The sequence below is a fragment of the Elephas maximus genome, chromosome 5 (genome assembly GCF_024166365.1).
Source record: "Elephas maximus indicus isolate mEleMax1 chromosome 5, mEleMax1 primary haplotype, whole genome shotgun sequence".
In the NCBI taxonomy this organism is placed as follows: Eukaryota; Metazoa; Chordata; class Mammalia; order Proboscidea; family Elephantidae; genus Elephas; species Elephas maximus.
The window spans coordinates 79,444,006-79,465,872 of NC_064823.1; the positions used below are offsets into that span (position 1 = coordinate 79,444,006).

General features: G+C 36.0%; 1 protein-coding gene across 7 annotated transcripts in view; it reads left to right on the forward strand.

Moving 5' to 3' along the window:
* Window positions 1-21,867, forward strand: part of CNOT6L (CCR4-NOT transcription complex subunit 6 like) — a 132,670-nt gene that overhangs the window by 89,850 nt on the left and 20,953 nt on the right. For all 7 annotated transcript variants that reach the window (XM_049885943.1, XM_049885939.1, XM_049885937.1 and 4 more), the window contains 3 exons: window positions 4,280-4,348; window positions 8,123-8,280; window positions 10,111-10,265. In XM_049885943.1, coding sequence (XP_049741900.1) covers window positions 4,280-4,348; window positions 8,123-8,280; window positions 10,111-10,265 — 382 coding nt within the window. The remainder of the gene's footprint in view (window positions 1-4,279; window positions 4,349-8,122; window positions 8,281-10,110; window positions 10,266-21,867) is intronic.

A 21,867-nucleotide genomic window follows, 5' to 3' on the forward strand; every position in this document is an offset into this window, starting at 1 on the left:
CCCCAAAATGGCACCATTCTTCAGGGCAGTCAGCCAGCAACCTGTTGGCAAGTTGATTACACTGGACCACTTTCATCATCTGGGACAGTCACTCTGAATACAGATTTGCCTTCCCTGTACACAGTGCTTCTGCTAAAACTACTATCTGTAGACACACAGAATGCCTTATCCATCATGATGTTATCCCACACAACACTGGCTCAGATCAAGGGACCCATCCTAAAGTTGCTGGCTTGATAGAATGATAGAATGGCCTTCTAAAGGCACAATTACGATGCCAACTAGATAGCAGTACTTTGCGTGATTGGGGCAGTGTTCTCCAGGTCGCTGCATATGCTCTAAACAAATGTCCAATTCTCTATTCATTTGTTTCTGTTGTAATCTTTATTATTTACTTTCTTCTGGAGGCTGTGGGCTTCTTTGGCTATTCTTTCTATTTGTTCGAATTGTAACATTAACACCTTGATTTTGTTCCATTCTTTTTTTGATGTGCGCATCCTTTGCTATAAGTTGACCTCTGAACGCTGACTTTGCTGCGTCCCAAAGGTTTTGGTATGATGTGTTTTCATTCTCACTTGATTCTAGGAATTTTTTTGATTTCTTCTGTTACCCAGCGGTTTTTAAACAAGGTGTTAATTACCTTCCCTGTATTTGATTTTTTTTCCTTGGTGTTTGTCATGGATTGTATTGAAGCCATCCACTTGTAATATTTCTGTTATAGCAGCACTACATGACTAAGACAGTCTTCCTGCTATTAATTGCATGGTATTATGATCAGAGAAGATGCTTGTATTATCTCAGTGTTTGGGATTTTGTTGATTGCTTTGTGGCCTAAGATGTGGTCTGTTCTGGAGACTGTTCCATGTGCATTGGAAAAGAAGTATATACTTTGCTGCTGTTGGGGTGGAGTATCCTATATATGTCTATGAGGTCCAGTTGGTTGATTGTGGCCTTAGACCTTCGGTGTCTTTGTTGAGTTTCTTTCTAGATGTTCTGTCCTTTACCCAGAGTAGTGTATTGAAGTCTCCTACTATTATTGTAGAGCTGTCAGTTTCTTTTTTCAGTGCTGTTGAAGTTTGTTTTACGTATTTTGGAGCCCTGTCGCTGGGTACGTAGATATTTATTATGGTATATCGTCATGATCAAATGTTCCTTTAATCAATTGTAATGCCATTTTTTAGTGGATTTTGCCTTGTTATTGTTGTTAGGGGCCATCGAGTCAGTTGTGACTCATAGCGACCCCATGTACCACAGAATGAAACACTGCCCGGTTCTGCATCAGCCTCACAATCATTGTTATGCTTGAGTCCATCATTGCAGCCATTGTGTCAGTTCATCTTGTTGAGTATCTTCCTCTCTTCCGCTGACCCTGTACTTTTTTTTTTGCCTTAAAGTCTATTTTACCTGAGGTTAGTATTGCATTCCTGGTTTTTTACGGTGTCTGTTTGCTTGATATGTTTTTTCCATACTTTGACTTTTAATATATTTGTGTGTTTCTAAGGTGTGTCTCTTGCAGACAGCATATTGATGAGTCCTGTTTTTTAATCCATTCTGTCACCCTCTGTCTTTTTATAGTGCATTTAAACCATTTTACATTAAGTGTGATTATTGATAGGTGTGAGCTTATTGCTATCATTTTGTAGTGGTTTTGTTTTTTGTGGTATTGATGTTTTCTTTGTTCCTCTTATTCTCCTGTGCTGAATTCCTTTTGTTTGTAGAAATTTTTATTTGTTTGTTTTTTGTAGATTTTGTCATCACTGGGACTTTTTTTTCTTTATTTTGATGAATAGGTTTGTTAACTTTCTTTGTGCGTACCTTGAAATTTACCCCTATCTTCCTAAGTTTGAACCACCTTGACTTCCTCTCCATTTGAAAGTTTAATACCTACACTGATTATTCCCCCTTCTATTGTTCTGACATTGCTGTCATTTACAGACTGAAATCTCTGGTTCCTTGTTTTAAATCTTTTAGTTTTGTTTTATCCTTACTTGATCTAGTTCTTTATCTCTTCATTTGATACTTAGGGTCCCAGGATTGACATTTGTATCTGTTTTACTTCGTTTTTTGGGTCATTGCTGTTGAGGTATGGTATGGTGCTTCTGTCTGTAATGCCTTGATGGCTCCACCTCCATAAAAAACTCAAATATTTTTTGTGGATTCACTTTGCATACGAGACATGAGATACCCATGTGTTGTGTGCAGAAGCTGTTGCATTCACAATGGCAGGTTACATCCACTACGTCTTCTCCCATTGGGATTTCTGAACTCTATTATAACCTTATGGAACCTTGGACATACGTGCGGTTGGACATTGCTCAGATGGACCTTAGGCAGCACATATGTCTGTTATGATATGTTAGTTAAGAAGATTTGTGATCATTTGTTCACATATGGTGTCTTAGTTTCCTAGGGCTGTAGTAACAAAATGCCACTAAATGGGTTGTCTTGAAGAACTGAAATTTAATGTCTCACAGTTCTGGAGGCTAGAAGTTTAAATTAGGGTGTGAGGTGTGTCACTTCCATCTGAGGGCTTTTAGAGAGTGTTTCATGCCCCTCTCCTACTTTCTGGTTTTTGCTTATACCCTTGGCATTTCTTTCTTGCTTATAGATGCATGTAAATGTAAGATACGGTGTCATCCTCTTGTCTTGATTCTGTGTCTGTGTGTGTCTGCTCCTCCTTTTATTAAGACAATAATCAGAAGGGATTAATACCCACTGTATTCCAGTATGGGCTCGTTAACTTAACTGGTTGCATCTACATGGAAGAACCCTATCTCCCCAAACAAGGTCACATTCACAGGTACAGGAGTTGGAACTTCAGCGTATCATTTTGGGGGACACATTTAAATCTATAACATACGGGAAGCACCAAAATGTTGACATCACTTGTTTTATTTTGAGAAGTTTCTTGGTATCTGAATTTTTAACCAAGCCAGTTAAGGTAGAATTTGCTTACAAGGATCCCAGCAGCTGGAAAGTTCCATGTTTACTCCCCATTGTATTCATATTTTGGGCTTCCCATTTTGAGACAGTTGCTATGATTCTACTATGGTACTTTTGGCAGGCATCATTATTTTCCAAGATTCAAATTGTGTTGAACCAGCTGCATGAGTTATTTGTCATCTTAAGATAACCTTCACTCCTTTCCTTGAATGATATGGAAATATGTGAGATAATGTTCGTGTCACTCCATGAAAAGAATGGCTGCTAAAGCACACATCCTTTAGGTAGACTTGTGGAACACCACAATGGTTAGTAATGTTCACTCTTTACAATCTTAGATACTTTGGCCAAAGTTTGTCTGTGGCTGTAGAAAGATGGAGTGTTTTCTGTTTTAAGAGAACACATTTTTTAGTCCTTGGATGGCGCAAACAGTTAACTGCTCAGCTACTAACCAAAAGGCTGGCAGTTCAAATTCAGAGACACCTTGAAAGAAACGCCTGGTAATCTAGTTCTGAAAAAAGCAGCCATTGAAAACCCTACGGATCACAGTTCTACTCTGCCACACATGGAGTCTCCATGAGTTGGAGTTGAATATATGTACACTCATTTGGTTTTTCTGGTTTAATACCTTGGGCAAATCTGCAAACTTGAATCAAATTGTCTTGTAATTGTAATAAATTTTAAGAGGAATAAGAAAAGGGGGCTAGTTAAATCTTAGTGAATTTTCTTTCATCTGGTTGTTGGGTAGCATATAGTTTCGTGATATTGATAATCATATCTTAGCAATTAATGTTTAACCAGTGCCTTCCTTTTTCTGTACAATTTAGTTCTAATCTTTCTGCACTGACTTTATAGAAGAGAGAAATATTAAAATTAGGAAATAAAAGCCCCATTAGAAAATTCAGTAAGTTTTATTATAAAATCATATGTATTTTTCTATTTTAAAAATATCTTGGTGTTTTAGTTCATCAGTATGTTGGAACTTCATGTAGCATTGATTTCTTAGCAAGGAACAAGTTTGGGTCAACACAGTTTACATAATTAAGACATTAAAATTAAGACTTTGAATACATACTTTTCATAAATATCATGTAAGTGGAAACCCCACTGGTGAGTTTCCTAAAGTTCTTTTCAGATATTAATTGTGTGTTTTCTGCATAACTGTTCATAAACTTAGTTTCTAAATCTTTATTAAATTTCAATATTACGTTTCTAAGTTTGTGGACCAGTAAAGCTGAAGAGAAAACAAAAATTTATTTGACATAATTAAATAAATAATACTGATTTTAGAAACACATGAAATTAACTTATGTATTAAAAACCAACTTTCTTCCAGTTCATCCAGAGCAGCTTCCTCCGAGGCCATGGATTACATTAAAAGAACGAGACCAAATTCTGCCCTCTGGTAAATAGTTTCTTTCTTCCTTGACTTTTTTCAGAAATACTTGAAAATGCCACTTGAGCTTTGTGATGTATTATTAACAAACTTTTCTTGTACCTCCATTGGTAAATGAGTTTAAAAATACTAATGGATAGATTTTTAAAAAAATTCTTACTATCTTAGGCCTATGTACAAGTGTCTTATATCTTTCATATCGATACGGTTTTTGGTTTTAAAATTATTCCTGTAATACACCTTTCCAAATGATGTGTTCTCACAGGGTATTGGATGATTTAAGAAAAATGAGTAATAATACATTTTCTTCTGAAAAATTTTAAACAACTCACGTACTTTATTGTACCTGAGAGGGTAAACTGATAACACCCACTCACTGGAAGAATGATTTAGACTGGGTATATATTTGCTGTGTTGGCAGTAAGTCTGGGGCTACAAGTGGTGCAGGGTGAGTATATGAGCAATTTAATGGTATAATCTAGTATTTCTAGAATTACAGTAATCTAATTAAAAAAAAAAAATCTTTTCTAGAAAATATAAACCTTTATCTCTTTCTTGAGACCAATAATGATTTGACATTTGCAGGGCTTCTTATTAATGTATTAGCCATTTTAGGATTAGAAATTCTACTTAAAATATCTTGCTATGAATTAGTATTTATCCAAATGCCTTTTAAAAAAAATCACAGGAGGACCACATTTTTGCGCAAATAATGCGCACCTTCTATGTTTATTTGCCAAACACCGCCCCCCTCCCCCGCAAGGTGTTTTTGTAAGTGCACTGTGTTAATTTTTTTTTTACCTCATCGTATTAAAAAAAACTGGTACAGTGGTGTGCCTACAAAAATACCTCATGGGGTGTTATTTGCATAAGAATACAGTAGTACGTTTTCATATCTAAATTCGATTTAAAGTTAACAAATGAAAATGTCACTCTTTCAATATGAACGTTAAACCAATCACTAAATACTGCTATTTTAATAATTTTTAGAGTAAATTAAAGTTCTTGTATTTCCTGTGTACATTTTTCACAAAATAACACCTATCCCTTTTTCTTTCTTTCCTTTTTTTTAAAGAGGATTCAGAGATTATGTAAGTTAGCTTAAGGTTCAGTTAAAGTTAAATAAGAGAATTCATTTGCTTTTGTATTGGGATAAAGATGTATTTGGAAATGTGGGGAGTATAACATCTTCTGTTTCCGTTTTACAAACACTAAATATTATACTATATAATACATTTGTGTGTTTTCCAGAGGTAGTAATTTTGAAACACCATACTATAAAGCCACAATATCAGCCTGCTACAAGAGACACTGTATCAGTTTTATTGTAAATAACACTTCTATTATTAGGGTGTATGTGGATATTCTGAGTGAAAAGAGAATACCTAAGGCCTTTTACAAATCCTTAAGTTAAAAAAACCAAACCCAGTGCTGTCGAATCGATTCTAACTCATAGCGACCCTGTAGTTAGGTGGACTTATTTTATACTTGACATTCCCTAGTGCGTGATTATTTCCTTTCTGATATTAAAAAGGCCATTTTCTGGTTTTCAAAATAACCCCTTTTTGAACAGGAGTGAGCACATTCTGGAAGAAAGGCTTTCTTAATTTTGCACAGCTACATTTCCATTAAGAAAAGGAACAACGGAAACAATTTTCTTTATTTGCTGAATTCTGAAAGTAATGTGGGTTTTCCTTGTTGAACGACAACTGTGGATTTTTCTTGAGACATATGGTTCTTCCCTAAGTAGAATCTGAGTGTGAAAAAAGGAGATACTTTTTAATATGCCTTTTATTTCTTCTGACTGATTTGGGGATGTGTATAATAACTTGCTATGGTTAAGGGTGGTGTACAGTTACAAAATTGTAATGATAATTTATCTATGTAGGAATGAAACCCAAGATAGTGAAAAGGTACTACGTATAAGCAGGGTATGGGAGAGTAGTGATAAAAGCAATTTAGCTCAATATCCCCCTCTGTTTAAAAATTGCCAAATCAGCCTTGTGTACTGGCACTGGTATAAAGAGTTTTGTACATGTTATAAGGAGCCCTGGTGGTGCAGTGGTGAAGAGCTCAGCTGCAAACCAAAAGGTTGGCAGTTTGAACCCACAAGCCGCTCCTCGGGAGAAAGATGTGGTAGTCTACTTCTGTAAAGATTAACAGCCTTGGAAACGGTATGGGGCAGTTGTACCTTACTCACAGGGTCGCTGTGAGTCAGAATTGACTCGACGGCAACAGGTTTTGTTTTGGGTTGGTATATATTACAAAAATAGGAATCTCTGGCCTTTTCTATAAAATCTCATTTCACAAAGTCTTAGAAAAAAACTAAAGCTAGTAAAATCTGCCTCGCTTCTTTCCCCCTCACTCTCAAAGGACATTTCAAATCCAGAGAGGGAGAGTAAGGGTGCTCACTTCAGAATTTGAGGTTGAATGGTTCTGGGCCATACCCCAGATAAATAACAAGAGGATATATCATCTCAAGCTGAAATATGTCCCGCACTGTACAAAATGGCCAATAGTCAGGCCCCCAGATGACCATAGAGCTAAGTTTCTCTTACTACCTTTCCCCATCATTTGAAACTGAACCAACCTTAATCAAATGTTATTTCACCTTGATAACCTCATAGTTCATTGAAACAAGTGATTCTCAACCATGTTTGTCTATTATAATCACTTGGGATGCTTTTTAAAAATATGAATACCCAGGTTGTAATATTCTGACTGTGGAGTCCCTGGCTAGTGCATATGGTTAATATACTCTGCTACCAACCAAAAGGTTAAAGATTTGAGTCTGCCCAGAGGCACCGTGGAAGAAAGGCCTGGCAATCTACTTCCCAAAAAAACCCTTCCTTTGAAAACCCTGACACACATGGGGTTGCCATCAATCAGAATCAGCTCAATAGCAGCAGGTTTTTGTTTTTAATATTTTGACTTAATTAGTTTGGAAGAGGGCCGTGGATATCAGCCTTTTTTTTTTTTAAAAAAGCTCTACAGAGTGATTCTAATGGGCAGACCAGGTAGAGAATTACTGATAAAAATCAGGCTTTTCAAACTTTAACCATGCATATGAATCACTTCAGGAAATTGATAAATTGCAGATTTTGGTTCAATAGACCTGGGTGGGGCCTGAGATTCTGCATTTCTAACAAGTTTCCTGGTGATGACTGAGGCTGCTTGTCCTTAGAGCACACTCTGAATAGCAAGGATAGAAATAGTCTTCTGACTGCATTAGTTTGTGCACAGTCCTTATACAGTTCAGGGACATTTTAAAATGAAAATTTTATTTCAGAAAGAACATTTCATTTGGCAGAAAGGAAGTTCTCTTATATTTAAGCTTTGTTTAGTCCCTGCTCTTATGACTCAGAGGAGTGAGAAGCCCCTAAAAAGTATTAAGTATGGATATTTTTTTAAAATAAAAACTAATGAAAGTAGAGTCTTTTAATTAGGATGAAGTTGACATTTACTTTTGTTCCGTTTACACAGAGAAACTTAGCAAATTGCACGTAAAAAATTAGCATTCTGACAAAATTTGAATTTTTTTTATTAAAATAATTTCCCTAAAATCTAAAATATTGACTGTTAGCCTAGTTCTAGACTAGCAAAAGAACTTCGGTGTGAGGTTTTAGTAGATACAGTCAAGCAGAAAATCTTGCCCTAGGCATTTCACAGTGATGGTATTTGGAGTATATGCTTGTGTGCTTATGTAGGTATACACATGATGTTGCTCTAGAAAAAGGTACCTAATTTTCTCCCTTTTGTCTGTTTTTTTCTCCCACTTCTTAGCATCATTCACGGTTATGTGTTACAATGTGTTATGTGATAAATATGCTACCCGGCAGCTATATGGCTATTGCCCATCCTGGGCATTAAACTGGGAATACAGGAAAAAGGGAATTATGGAAGAAATTGTTAACTGTGACGCAGATATCATTAGTCTTCAGGTAACACTATAGAAATTAAATTGTTTTTAACTTAAAGGTAAACGTAAAAATAATATATCTTACCGTTGGTGAGATACTGTGTTCAAAACAAAACTCAAGTTGTTTTCTCTCCTCTTAAAAATTTTTTTTCTTCATAAGCATTTCAGATGTCATTTTCACAATAAAACAATTTTGCTGAGTATAGCCATCCACTTACGTTTATTTACTTTTTTCTTAAGTGAAAATAGCCTCACCATTGTCCGAGTTAATGGTTCAGTTTATGAACACATCTTTACTATTACTGAAAGAGAAAACTGCAGATGATTGCTAGTCTTTCAGAAGTATAATTTTAATTTATAATAGAATCTGTTTAAATGAAAAAAGGAGTGCTTGCACACAGTTGTTCCTTAAAGATAAACGTTTTAAGCATTTTTTATTGTGCTGTAAATCATGCATTTTATCTTATTCTAAACACAATGAAATTAACTGAAGAAGCACCTTTCCATGAAATACCTGTTTTATTGCTTCTTGTAGGTAGAGTTTAGTAATTTTTCTCCTAGCAACTTTCAAAGCACATTAAATGTTTAAATGTGTTTCAAAATTTTTAAATGTCATTATCTCACACATTTCTTTTCAGCATAGCCTGAGAAGAAAATTTTTTTATTTCTATATTTTTTTCTACTAGAGTAGCTTGATAATTTCTTACTATGTTTTCTATGGTTCACATGACTTTCTGAGGAATAACAAGAAATAAAAAGCTTCAAAAATGAACTTTTTTTTGAATAATTAGAACTGACAAAGCGTGGGAGAGAAGGAGGAGGCAAAACAAAATTAGGCTGTTGTAGTTATTTAACTGTGTTCTTTTTGATTTAGTCTTCAAAAAATATTTATTCTGGAGAAGTTGAAATGTTTGAAAAAAATGTAAATCTGATGAGGGAAACACCTAATTCCGTAACTCAGAGATAGTTGCTGTGTTAGAATTTCAGGTGTATTTTCTTCTGGACATTTTTTTTTTCTATTTGCTTATCTATTTATTTACAGATATAGTTTTAATATATAATCGGGATCACACTTTTAACATATATTGTTTCTCGGTTATTGCACTTAATACACTTTCCATGTTATTAAAATTCTTCAAAAATAGTTCATTATATGAATATATTTTAATTGATTTAGCCTTTTCCCTACTGTTGGCTGTTCATGGGTTTTTACTGTTATAAAATAATGCTGCTATGAGAATCTTCATACATAAATCAGTATCTTCATATTATTTCATTGGAACGATTTGTAAAAAATATTTTATGGCTCAAAGAATAAAGTAGTCTTAGTAATTGCTAAATTAGCAGAGACGAAGAATAATTGGTGTTCAGGTGCCTAAACATTCTCTAGGGTAGAGAATTTATTAATTGATCTCATCCTCTCAGTCTTATCCTTCTCATTCCTTTCCACTAAGGTTGAGAAGGATGAATAATTTTAAAAATTACCTCTTTATGTATAAAATCTATTCCCTAACACCTAATCTATGATATGACCAACCTTGTTTGTTTAGTAATCAGCTTTGAGGAAGTGAAAAATAGTGGAATGAACTCTAAATTGGCTTTCAGTAGCCTGAGATGTAGTTCTACTTCTGCTAGTAGCTAGTTGTGTGAAGATGAGAAAATCATGTACCTTTTTTGGTTCTTTCAACTTTAAAAAGCTGCTATTGTCAAATGGCAGCTACTAGCAATATAATAAATAATATTTGTTATGTGAATTAATTTAAATTAAACACAACTTACTCAATGTTGAGCATTTTAAATCTTAATCAGATTTTTCTCTGTCATGTAGCTGATAACTTTTCTTTCACCTCAGGAAGTGGAAACAGAGCAATACTTCACTCTCTTTCTGCCAGCATTGAAGGAGCGTGGATATGACGGATTTTTTTCTCCAAAGTCACGTGCCAAAATCATGTCTGAGCAGGAGAGAAAGCATGTGGATGGTTGTGCAATATTCTTCAAAACTGAAAAGTGAGTTAAGGAAGCAAAGCACAGTAGTGTAAACATTTCTTTAATTATAATACATTTGAAGTTGTCTTTCTCTTGCCCCTGTAAAATATATAAAAAGCTAGAAAGCAAGTGATATACAAAAGCTAAAACTCTGTTGGTAATATTTTATTTCTTAGACTGTGTATGGTAAACAACGGTGCTTGTTGTGTTATTCTTTATGCTTGTATAATAAAATTATACTAAAAGTTTTAGAAATATAGACCTGAATATGATATTATAATCATATTTCTAAATGTATTTTTATAAAGTAAAATATTAGTTTGGGGGTTAAAAAAAGAAAGTGGTGCTTTTAAGATTAGAAATAAGTGATCCAGGGTTCTTTATGTTTGTTTTGATAGTTGCCCTTTTTTCAGAATCATTTACTTTATAAATCTTTTCATCTTTTATAATTAATGTTTCTTATATTTATTAAATCATTTGCTAAATGTTTACTGAGCATTTGCTCTCTGATGAGTGCATTTTTATTCTCATGATTCTTTTTCTATAGTCCTTTGTAATTTTAGTGTTTTCTCTTGTTGGGTTTGTTATGACTAATGTTTCTATGTCTTTCTGTCCTCCTTTATTGATTTAGGAACTTAGTTTTTTTCTAAAGCAGACAGTGCTAGGCACAATAAATGCAAAGATAGATAGGACATAGTTCCTAGTTTCACTGAGAGCCTAAGTCTAGTAGGAAAAGGTAGGCATAAAATAATTTCAATACAGTACAGAGCCCTGGTGGTGCAATGGTTAAGTGCTTGGCTGCTAACTGAAAGGCTGGTGGTTCAAACCCACCCAGTGGCTCTGTGGGAGAAGACCTGGTGATCTGTTCACATAAAGATTATAGCCAAGAAAACCCTATAGAGCAGTTCTCCTTTGTCACATGGGGTCACTGTGAGTTGGGATCAACCTTATGGCATAGAACAACATATATAAGATATAGGCATGGATAGATAAGGGAGAACAGAAGAGAGGTATGGAGGTGGGGAGTTAAATTAATTCAGACAGGGCAGTGGAAAGTAGTCATCATCAAACATACAGAAAACATGTTGTTTCATGGCTGTTAGAGTAGATGATGAAAGTACCATCAAAGATAAGATATTATGAATCTACTTATTAAAATATGGAAATAATCTTAGAGCAGTCTCTGTGCCTTAATACTCTTGAAAAACAGTATCTCCTCAGCCTGTTTACCTCAGAGATAGTTTGAAGAATCGAATGAGATAGTGAAGGGGTATTTTGTGAACCATATAAGTAACAGTTTTGTCATCAAATTTCTCTGTTTCTATAGTCTTTTATAATTTCTCTCTTGTTGGGTTTCTTAGGTCCTGTGCTTCTGCATCCTTCTGTTCTCCCTTACTGGATTTAGGAACTTCATTTTCTTCTAAAGGGAAGAGTACTCTAGCACAATTAGAAAGCAATCCCTGAATGCTGCATGAGTGACCAGATGGTTAGAGGCAGGTTGTTCTGGTTATCATCTTCAGGAAAAGAGAGAAGCATATTTTTGCCAATAAAAAAAAAGACCCCTGATTTTAGAATAAAAAATTTGCAGAAACCTAAGTAAAAGATTGAAATGGGTAGAGAAGTCTGGTAGAAGTTCAATCCCATGGTTAATCATTTGATTTTGATATCTAATCAAGTTATACTCATACAATAAGCATATTCATTCTTATAATTTTCCAAGATGTCCCTGTTTAACCCTGTTTTAGCAAAGCAAGTTAATATTTTTATTGATATATTACCAGCATGGTATAATAAGTAACCTAATCCTGTGAATTTGAAAGATAATTGGCTCACTTCTTCTTGTTTATCTATACCTATTTTCCTTTCTTTTCTGTGGATTTCAAGTTGAGCTGTTCTCGTTTTGGTTAATAATTAGTACACAGCCTTATAGCATTTCAGGTCAAAGTAAACTAAATTACCCTAGTAGTTCGGTAATTTTTTAAAAATAAATTTTAGAGTTAAAATAGCTATTACTCCTATAGAGCTTACTTATATATCAGCTGTATTCTAATTATTTATATTGTTTATTTTATTTAATTTTTAAAACAACTCTCAGGTAGACACACATCTATTTCCACATTTTTATAGATTAAGAAACTAGATCACAGAGAGGTTAAGTAACTTGGCCAAGGCTACACAGCAGTTTGGCTTCATAGTTCATGCCTTTAACCAATCTGCTAAACTGAATCTCTAGGCTTTTGGATTTAACTTATGTACATCTTGTGAGGTTAACTCATTTGGAAGAGTTGCTTTGAATTTTGCATTTGTTTTCTGTGCTCATACACAGATTTCCTTGAAACACCGTAGTTTTTTAAAAAAATATATTAAGAACATTGAGAAGACATCTAACATGAAGCTCTTTTTCCATCTGTCATTATTTCTTTCTGAAGGAAGATAATACAAAAAATTTATATCATGTCCCCACAGTTTTGAGAGGAAAATCTAAAATTCCTTGATAATTTACTAGAAATTATTATGGTTTTGAACTAATAATTATAACTGTTATCTCTGAATCTTTAAACACTATTTGAAAATTGCTTTTGAATTATTAAAAATTTGAGATACATAGTATTTGAAAAATTGTTTCTAGAACTATTAAAAATGCTGTGAACTAGTTAAGAGATGAATACATAGGAAATAACTCAGATGCATCATTTGGATTTCTTCCCTTCCTCAACTCTTTTTTTCCTAAATAGTACTCTATACTCTGAAGAGGCGGTCTCTTCATAGGATTGGAAACAAGGTTGTCATAATAGTTCTTTTGACATTGCCTCTGCTTTCTAACCTGTGTCGTCTCAGAGGTACTAAGCAAGGCCAGGTCCTTGCTTTCCCTTCCCTTCCAAGTTTTATGCTGGAGAATAGGACATTCAGAGGTTATAACATCATGGCAGAATGGACTATAGTGATGATCCTATCTCACTGGTTTTTTTTTTTTTTTTTTTTTAAATTAGATTTTGATTTCTGGCTTCTAATGTCAATGTCAATGTTGCCATTAATTCAGTCTGGGACATAAAGTTACTGCTTTGCTTACAAGTTTTTTTTTTTTTTTTTGCTTTTCAAATATGGGTAATAATAACTGTTCCACCTAACTTCAGAGGTTTCTTACAGGGCTATCTCTTGTTTAATAAAATTATTTTCTGAAACTCCCTTGATTACTTAAAAGGACCAAAGAACACATTTTATAGCATCTTAAACTGAATTATATAATAACTTCTATTTGGTTTGGGTTTAGGAATGCTGGGATGTGATCCAGAAGATATCAAAGTTAACATTTGTGTGGTTGTACTGTCTTTTTGACTGTGTATTCTGTTGTTCCTTCTTGCTTGTAAATGAATTGAGAGAGAAAATATTATTTAAGTCTTATAGATTGTCTTAGTTGCTCACAGTTGGCATTCGTTCTCTTCTCTCTCACATTAATTTAATCACACCACAGCCCATAAATTACTTTCAGACAACAAATTGGTTATTGAATTCTTTCTTTGTTTGCTGTATATTACAGGCTATTTTTTTGGCACGTTCTTCCCATATTTGAAACGTTCACTCTAATAATTCTTCTCAAAACATGTAAGAAAGGAGAAAGAGTGGTTTTTTTTTTTTTTTGTCATATCACTCCTCATTATATATTCTTTTGTATATCCAGTTGACCTTCTATTAAGATTTTGTTTTCAAAAAGGTGAATATACAGGAAAATTCTTAGAGTGGCATAAAAAAATATTGTCAGGAATAATGATTATAGCATCTATATACCAGCTACAGAGTAGGAATAATAAATTCAGATATTAAAATGGAGAGGCAAATTTAACATTTTAAGTATTATCGAGACTTCGTGGGCTTGTTTCAATGACTGGAAAATAACTATAAACCATTATGTCTTAGTCAAAAGAAACATCTAATAGAAAGAATGGAAGACCCCTATGTGTCAAGATGTCACCTGTATGGAAATCTGTGAAACAGCAAGTAGAAGCAGAGTAGAGTGCATTTGTTTGCGTGTAGGAGGGGAGTGTAAGAAGTAGCACTGTTAAGGTAGTATGGATAGAACATGAATAATTATTTCTTAATATATTATAAATTTTTTGTAATTAAAAACAATATAAACGCACACAGAAAAGTAAGTTATAGGTGATTACAACTATCAGCACTAATGTGGGAAATCTCATTCTTCTAAAAGCCAAGTACCTGATAAATTCTTATGGTTCAAGAAGCATACACTTACTCTTATTTAATTCTCACTGAAAGGAAGGAACTTCTTAGTCCTTCAACTATTGGTGAAGGTGAAGTGATAAAACTTGAGAGTGTGACTGTCTCCGTTAGAGTTTATATGAGCCAAGGAACAGAGCATTAGGTATAATGACATATATATCCTGTTTAGGAAATGCTGGTTTTATTTTTCTGAAATTTTTGAAATCTAATAAAACACTGAAAAGAAGATACCTAAAGAATATTGGAAAGTTTTAAAAGTTAAAAATATGGCAATATAATCATAACTATACCACTGAGGAAGAAAGTTGAAGGGGTAGGGAGACATCTTAAAAAAAAAAATCAGTATATGTTCAGGGTTCATTTTAAAAGGATGTGTGTGTGTGTGTGTGTTTTAATGAAGTCAATAAGCGTGTATTTTTTAAAAAGTTTTATGAACCTATAATCATTGTTGAGGAAGTTAAAACCAAGAAAAAGCTAAGGCTTGGTGAAAGTGATAAGGCAATGAGGATGGTATTTTAAGAAACAATATGAACCATAAAGAACAAGGAAGGGAAAGACCCACTGTGAATTCCGTAGTCATGAATTGATGATTGAGGGAAAAAACAAAGCTATACAACTTCTATTTTGCTTTCATGATCTCTATTAAGGAGAATTATCTTCAAAGTGGAAAGACTGAGATAGACCAAATAAAGAGATTGGTAAGCTGAAAAAAATGGCAAACTGTTTTGAGTAGTTAGTTTTCCAAATCAAGACAAATATATCCCGTGGTATTAAAAGATCTTGCAAAAATGTGATTAGAGAACTTCCATGAATATTGGAGTTATAGGAGAAATTCTGGGATAGTATGGATGAACATTCCATTTTTCAAAAAGAACTTTCCCAGCTCCCAGCCTTCCCAGCTCCCAGCCTCAGTTTCCTCATTTATATAATTGTAATAGTAATACTTTTAGCCACAATTTGGATTCTCTAGAAGGAAGATTCTGAGATAGAGTTTGGTGTTAAGAGTTTGTTAGGGTTTAATGCCTATGGAAAGGAGGAGGAGGAAACAGGCTGGGTGGCAGTCCTGACAGCCTCAGATGACCCCACAGAGAGAAGCTAAAATGGTCTGCAAAAGTTAACTTATGCTGGACCAAAATAAAAAAACCAAAAACCAAACCTGTTGCTGTCGTGTTGATTCTGACTCATAGCAACCCTATAAGGACAGAGTAGAACTGCTGCATAGAGTTTCCAAGGAGTGCCCGGTGGATTCCAACCGCCAACCTTTTGGTTAGCACCTGTAGACCAAAATAGACCTTGCCTTGATTTCTAATTGGTTATGGGCATGGGTAAGGCAGCCCTATGCAACTGGAGCAATCCCTGAGGAGACTAACAGCCTCCCAGAAGCTGGCGTGGCAAATCTTTCCTCGATGAGGAATCTGGGTGATACATGACCACATTACCTGTTTATTAAAATTTTTGTAAATTTTAGGACCAATATTTATGAAGTGCCTATCACACACAGATCTTGATACAGATTGTTGTTGTTAGTTGCTGTTGAGTTAGCTCTGATTCATAGTAACCCCATGTACAACAGATCAAAACATTGCCTGATCCTGTGCCTATGCTGGAGTCCATTGTTGCAGCCTCTGTGTATTTTGAGTGCCTTCCAGTTTCAGAGGCTCAGCTTGTAGCACTATATTGGATAGTATTCTGTTGTGACCCATAGAGTTTTCATTGTCCAATTTTTACAAGTGTATCACCAGCTCTTTTTCCTAGTCTGTCTTAGTCTGGAAGGTCCACTGAAACCTGTTCGCTATGGGTGACCCTACTGATTTTTGAAATACTGGTAGCATAGCTTTCACCATCAGAGCAATAATAAAGCCACCACAGTGCGACAAACTCACAGACAGGTGGTGGTGACACAGGTATGTGTACAATAAAAGCTACCCATTATTGAGAGTAATAGAATAGATTCTCAATAATGGTAAATAGAACCTATTCTATTACTCTCAATAATGGGTAACTTTTATTGTTGCTTTTAGGATTTGTTCAGTCCTATTGAGAATTTTGATTATTTGAGAGAAGATAGCTTTGATTTCTTTTTGTGATTTCCCTGTCTGGGTTGATACCTGGCTACCTCTGTCCTGTGTTCTACTCTTGAGTTGTTATCTGATGTTACTGATTTTCTAACCAGAGGACTCTTTAGTATTTCTTGTAATTTTTGTGTGGTTTTTGCAAATTCCCTAAACTTCTATCTGGAAGTGTCCTAATTTGAGAGACAGTTTTGCTGGATATATAATCTTGGTTGGCAATTTTTTTCCTTCAAGGCATTATGTATGTCATCCCGTTGCCTTCTTGCCTGGATGGTTTCTCCTGAGTAGTCTGAGTTTAGTCTTATTGCCTCTTCTTTGTAGGTGACTTTTCATTTATCCCCATCCACTCTTAAAATTCTCTGTTTATCTTTGGTTTGCGCAACTATGATTATAATATGTCTTGGTGCCTTCCCTTTGGGATCTACCTTGTGTGGGGTTTGACGAGCATCTTGGATAGATACCTTCTCATCTTTCATGATACCAGGGAAGTTTCCTACCAACAAATCTTCAGCAATTCTCTCTGTATTTTCTGCTATCCCCCATTGTTCTGGTACTTCAATCACTTATAGGTTATTCCTCTTTATACAGTCCCACATAATTCTTAGTGTTTTTTCATTTTTTAAAAAATTCATTTATCTGATTTTTCCTCAGATATGTTGGCGTCAAGTGATTTATCTTCAGTCTCACTAATTCTGACTTCCATTGCCTCAATTCTGCTCTGACTTTCTATTGAGTTGTCTAATTGTGAAATCTTATTGTTAAACTTCTGGATTTTTGTTTGCCGTCTGTCTATAGATTCTTGCAGCCTATTAAATTTGTCATTATATGCTTCTCTAATCTTAGGTTCCTCCGTTGCTTTGTGTGTGTGCTCCTTGGCTTGTTCTGCATTTTGCCTGATCTCATTCCTGATATCTTAATGAGTTTTGTGTATTAAACTTTTGTATTCTACCTCCAGTAATTCCAGGAAGTTCTCTTCATCCAGAAGATTGCTTGATTCTTTTTTTCGGGAGCTTGCTGGAGTCATCATGGTCTGCCTCTTTATGTGACTGATATTGACTGTTGTCTCCAAGCCATCAATAAGTTAATATTTTTATTTTATGTTTGCTTACTGTGTCCTAGCTTCTTGTTTTGTTTTGATATGCCCAAGTAGGCTGCTTGAGTGGACTAGTATGATTATTGGCATCTATGAGACTCTAACGTCCTGTCACCAGGCGGTTAGAGCTGTTCCTAGGCTTATGAGCCCAGGAGTCCATCAGCTCAGGTGTCCAGGTTGTCTGTCACCAAGTGTGTGGTGCAGGCTCTCAGCTGCAGTGTTAGACAAGCAGGGGTGATCGGTGTAGGCACAAGTATGTGGCTGCAGTAGGGGGTCATATGCTGAGCAAGGCAGGGGGCTGACAGTTGCCCCTGAGTGTCTGTGAGGAAAGCGTAACCCTGTTCCCTAGAGCTCACAGGTGGATGGGTTTTGCAGCCAGACTATGGGCACCCAGTGGTGTTGGCTGTAAGGACTGGGAGGCACCACCTGTTGTGGGTGGCTAGGTGGCATAGGTGGAGCCACCAGTCCTCAGGCCCCTGATGTGAGTACCCTGTTTAATAGGCAGGGCAGTGTCAACTGTCACAAACCTGCCTCTCCAGCATATAGCTGAAACAGTTGAAGATAGACCTCAGGTATATACCTTGTTATATTGTGCTAATGGGGGTGTGTGCTGTTGAAATGGGCCCGGTCAGGTCTATGCAGGGGTGAAAGGCATTCAGAGTCCATGGAGCCCTTATGCCTGTGCCTAGGCAAAGGAGCTGTTTCTGCCCTGAGTTCCTAGCTTAGGGGAGCCAGGAGATTATTTTTTCTCTATTTGTTAATTTGTTCCCTCTTGAAGGATGGGAAAATGGATCAGGGCACGTGATGGTTCCTACTTCCGGCCCAGGGAACATGGCTATTGCTGAAGCCAGCTTGTGACCCGGTGCAGAGCAGAGAGGAGTCAGGTAAATGGGAGAGAGGTTTTTTCCAAAGGGGTGTTTTTTGATCTGCGTGGTAGGTTAGATGCATGTACTTATCTTTTGCTGATTGAGCGCTGCCTTTTGCTGATTCTGGAGGCGTGAGTAGACTCTCTGCTGCACGCTCTCTTCCAGTGTGTAAAATATGCCCTAAACACCACTGCTTGCCTCACCGCAGGTGTCAGCCAATCGCAGCCTGCAGGGTGTTGGTTCCCGCCGAGTCAGGTCTGGCATCTCCTTACTGCTTCTGAACCATCTTTCTCTCCTCCTGCCACTCAGTCCAATTCCTGAACTTTGCCTTTGATGTTCATGGCTCCTAGATTGTCATATATAATTGATTAACTTGTTTTTCCAGTCTTTGTTGTAAGTGGGACCACAGGAAGTGTCTGACTACTCCACCATCTTGACCTCACTATTTGAGAGAAGGTAGAATTCAATGCACATAAGATTTATAAAAGCCAAAAACCTGCCAGGGATATAAATCTGTTTGAAAAATAGAATGAAGTTTCTAAGCGCCCTTGCTATCTGAATGGGTGAACTGGTGAGCAGATGCTCATGAAATAAAACTCAACAGATATAAGTAAAGTCTGCTCTTAGATTTTTAAAGGAAAGAAAAAGGGAGGAGGATGACAGCGTAAAAAAATCAGTTAGGAATACAGAAAAGTATTTATGTGCAAAAATGTTTATTTTTGAACATTAGTTATAGTAGCACAATAATAAAATGATGGCAAATATATGTAGTGAACCAAAGCATAAACTTTCAGAGTATTACCCTAGTTGTGTATAAAAGTATTTGTGTCCACATGCATAGAGAAAAGTCTGAGGAAATAATACAGACTTAAATGGGGATTACAGATGACTGGTAGCTTGCCCTACTGTGGTGATTTGTGTTTTGCCGTGATGCTGGAAGCTATGTCACTGGTATTTCAAACAACAGTAGGGTCACCCACAGTGGACAGGTTTCAGTGGAGCTTCTAGACTAAGACCTACTGGGAAGAAGGACCTGGCAATGTACTCCTGAAAAAATTGGCCAGTGAAAACGTTATGAATAGCAGCAGAGCATTGTCTGATACAGTGCTGGAAGATGAGACCTTCACATTAGAAGGCACTCAAGATACGACCGGGGAAAGTTGGTTCCTAAAGCAGAGTCGATCTTAATGAGAAGTGGATGGAGTAAAGCTTTGGGAACTTTCATTTGCTGAAGTGGAATGACTTAAAATGAGAAAAAACAGCTGCAAACATCCATTAATAATTGGAACGTGGAATGTACGAAGTATGAATCTGAGAAAACTGGAAGTTGCCAAAAATGAAATGGAATACTTGAAGATTGATATCCTAGGCATCAGTGAGCTGAAATGAGGTGGCATTGGCCATTTTAAATTGGACAATCTTATGGTCTACTATGCCGGGAATGACAAGTTGAAGAGGAACGGCATCACATTCATTGTCAAAAACATTTCAAGATCTATCCTGAAATACAATGCTGTCAGTGATAGGATAATATTCATATGCCTACAAGGAAGACCAGTTAATAGGACTATTATTCAAATTTACCTAACAGTCACTCCTGCCAAAGATGAAGAAATTGAAGATTTTAACAAACTTCTGTAAGTTCATCAAACATGGAATGAAGATAATTGACTGGTGATTGGAATGCTAAAGTTAGAAAGAAAGAAGAAGGATCAGTAGTTGGAAAATATATCCTTGGTGATAGAAACGACACCAGAGATTGCATTATAGAATTTTGCAAGACAAATGACTAGTCCTTGGGAATACCTTTTTCAACAATGTAAATGGCAACTATACACGTGAACTTCACCAGATAGAATACACAAGAATCAAATCAACTACATCTGTAGAAAGAGACAGTGGAGAAGCTCAGAATCATCAGTGAGAACAAGACCAGGGGCCAACTATGGAACAAACTATCAGTTGCTCGTATGCAAGTTCAAGTTGAAGTTGAAGAAAATTAAAACAGGTCCACAAGGGCCAAAGTGTACAACCTTGTGTTCATCCTACCGGAATTTAGAGATCATCTCAAGAATAGATTTGACACATTGAACACTAATGACTGAAGACCAGACAAGTTGTGGAATGACATCAAGCACATCATACGTGAAAAAAACGAAAGGCAGGAAAGAAAGAAGACTCTGAAACATGCTCTTGGACATAGAGCAGCTAAAACAAATGAAAAAAAAAAAAAAGATGAAGTAAAAGAGCTAAAGAGAAGATTTCAAAGGGTGACTCAAGAAGACAAAGTATCATAATGAAATGTGCAAAGAATGGAGTTAGAAAACCAAAAGGGAAGAACATGCTCAACATGACTCAAGCTGAAAGAACTGAAATTTCAAGATTTGAGTTGCGATGTTGAAGGATTCTATGGGCAAAGTGTTGAATGACACAAGACGGATCAAAAGAAGATGGAAAGAATACACAGAGTCATTTTATCAAAAAGAATTGGTCAACGTTCAGCCATTTCAGGAGGTAGTGTATGATCAAGAAATGATGGTACTGAAGGAAGAGTTTGAAGGTGCACCGAAGGCACCGGTGTAAAACAAGGCTCCAGGAATACCAATTGAGATGTTTCAACAACAAATGGATGCAACGCTGGAAGTGTTCACTTATGTATGCCAAGAAATTTGGAAGATAGCTACCTGGCCAACGGACTGAAAGAGGTGCATATTTATTCCTATTCCCAAGAAAGATGATGCAACAGAATGTGGAAATTATCGAATAATATTATTGATAACACCAATTAAAAAAAAACCAAACCCCTTGCTGTCAAGTTGATTCCATCTCATAGCGACCCTATAGGACAGTAGAACTGCCCCATAGAGTTTCTAAGGAGTGCTTGGTGGATTTGGACTGCTGACCTTTTGATTAGCAGCTGTGGCTCTTAACCACTATGCCACCATTGATAACATATGCAAGTAAAATTTTGCTGAAGATAATTGAAAAACAATGGCAGGGATACTTCAACAGGGAACTGCCAGAAATTCAAGCTGGATTCAGAAGGGAATGTGGAATGAGGGATATCATTGGTGATGTCAGATGGATCCTGACTGAAAGCAGAGAATACCAGAAAGGTGTTTACCTGTGTCTCATTGACTATCCAAAGCATTTGACTATATGGATCATAAGAAATTATGAGTAACTTTGCAAAGAATGGCAATTCCAGAACAGTTAATTGTGCTCATGGGGAACCTGCGCATAAACCAAAAGGCAGGCATTTGAACAGAGCAAGGGGGTGCTGTGTGGTTTAAAATCATGAAAGGTGTGCAACAGGGTTGTACCCTTTCATCATACGTATTCAGTCTGTAAGC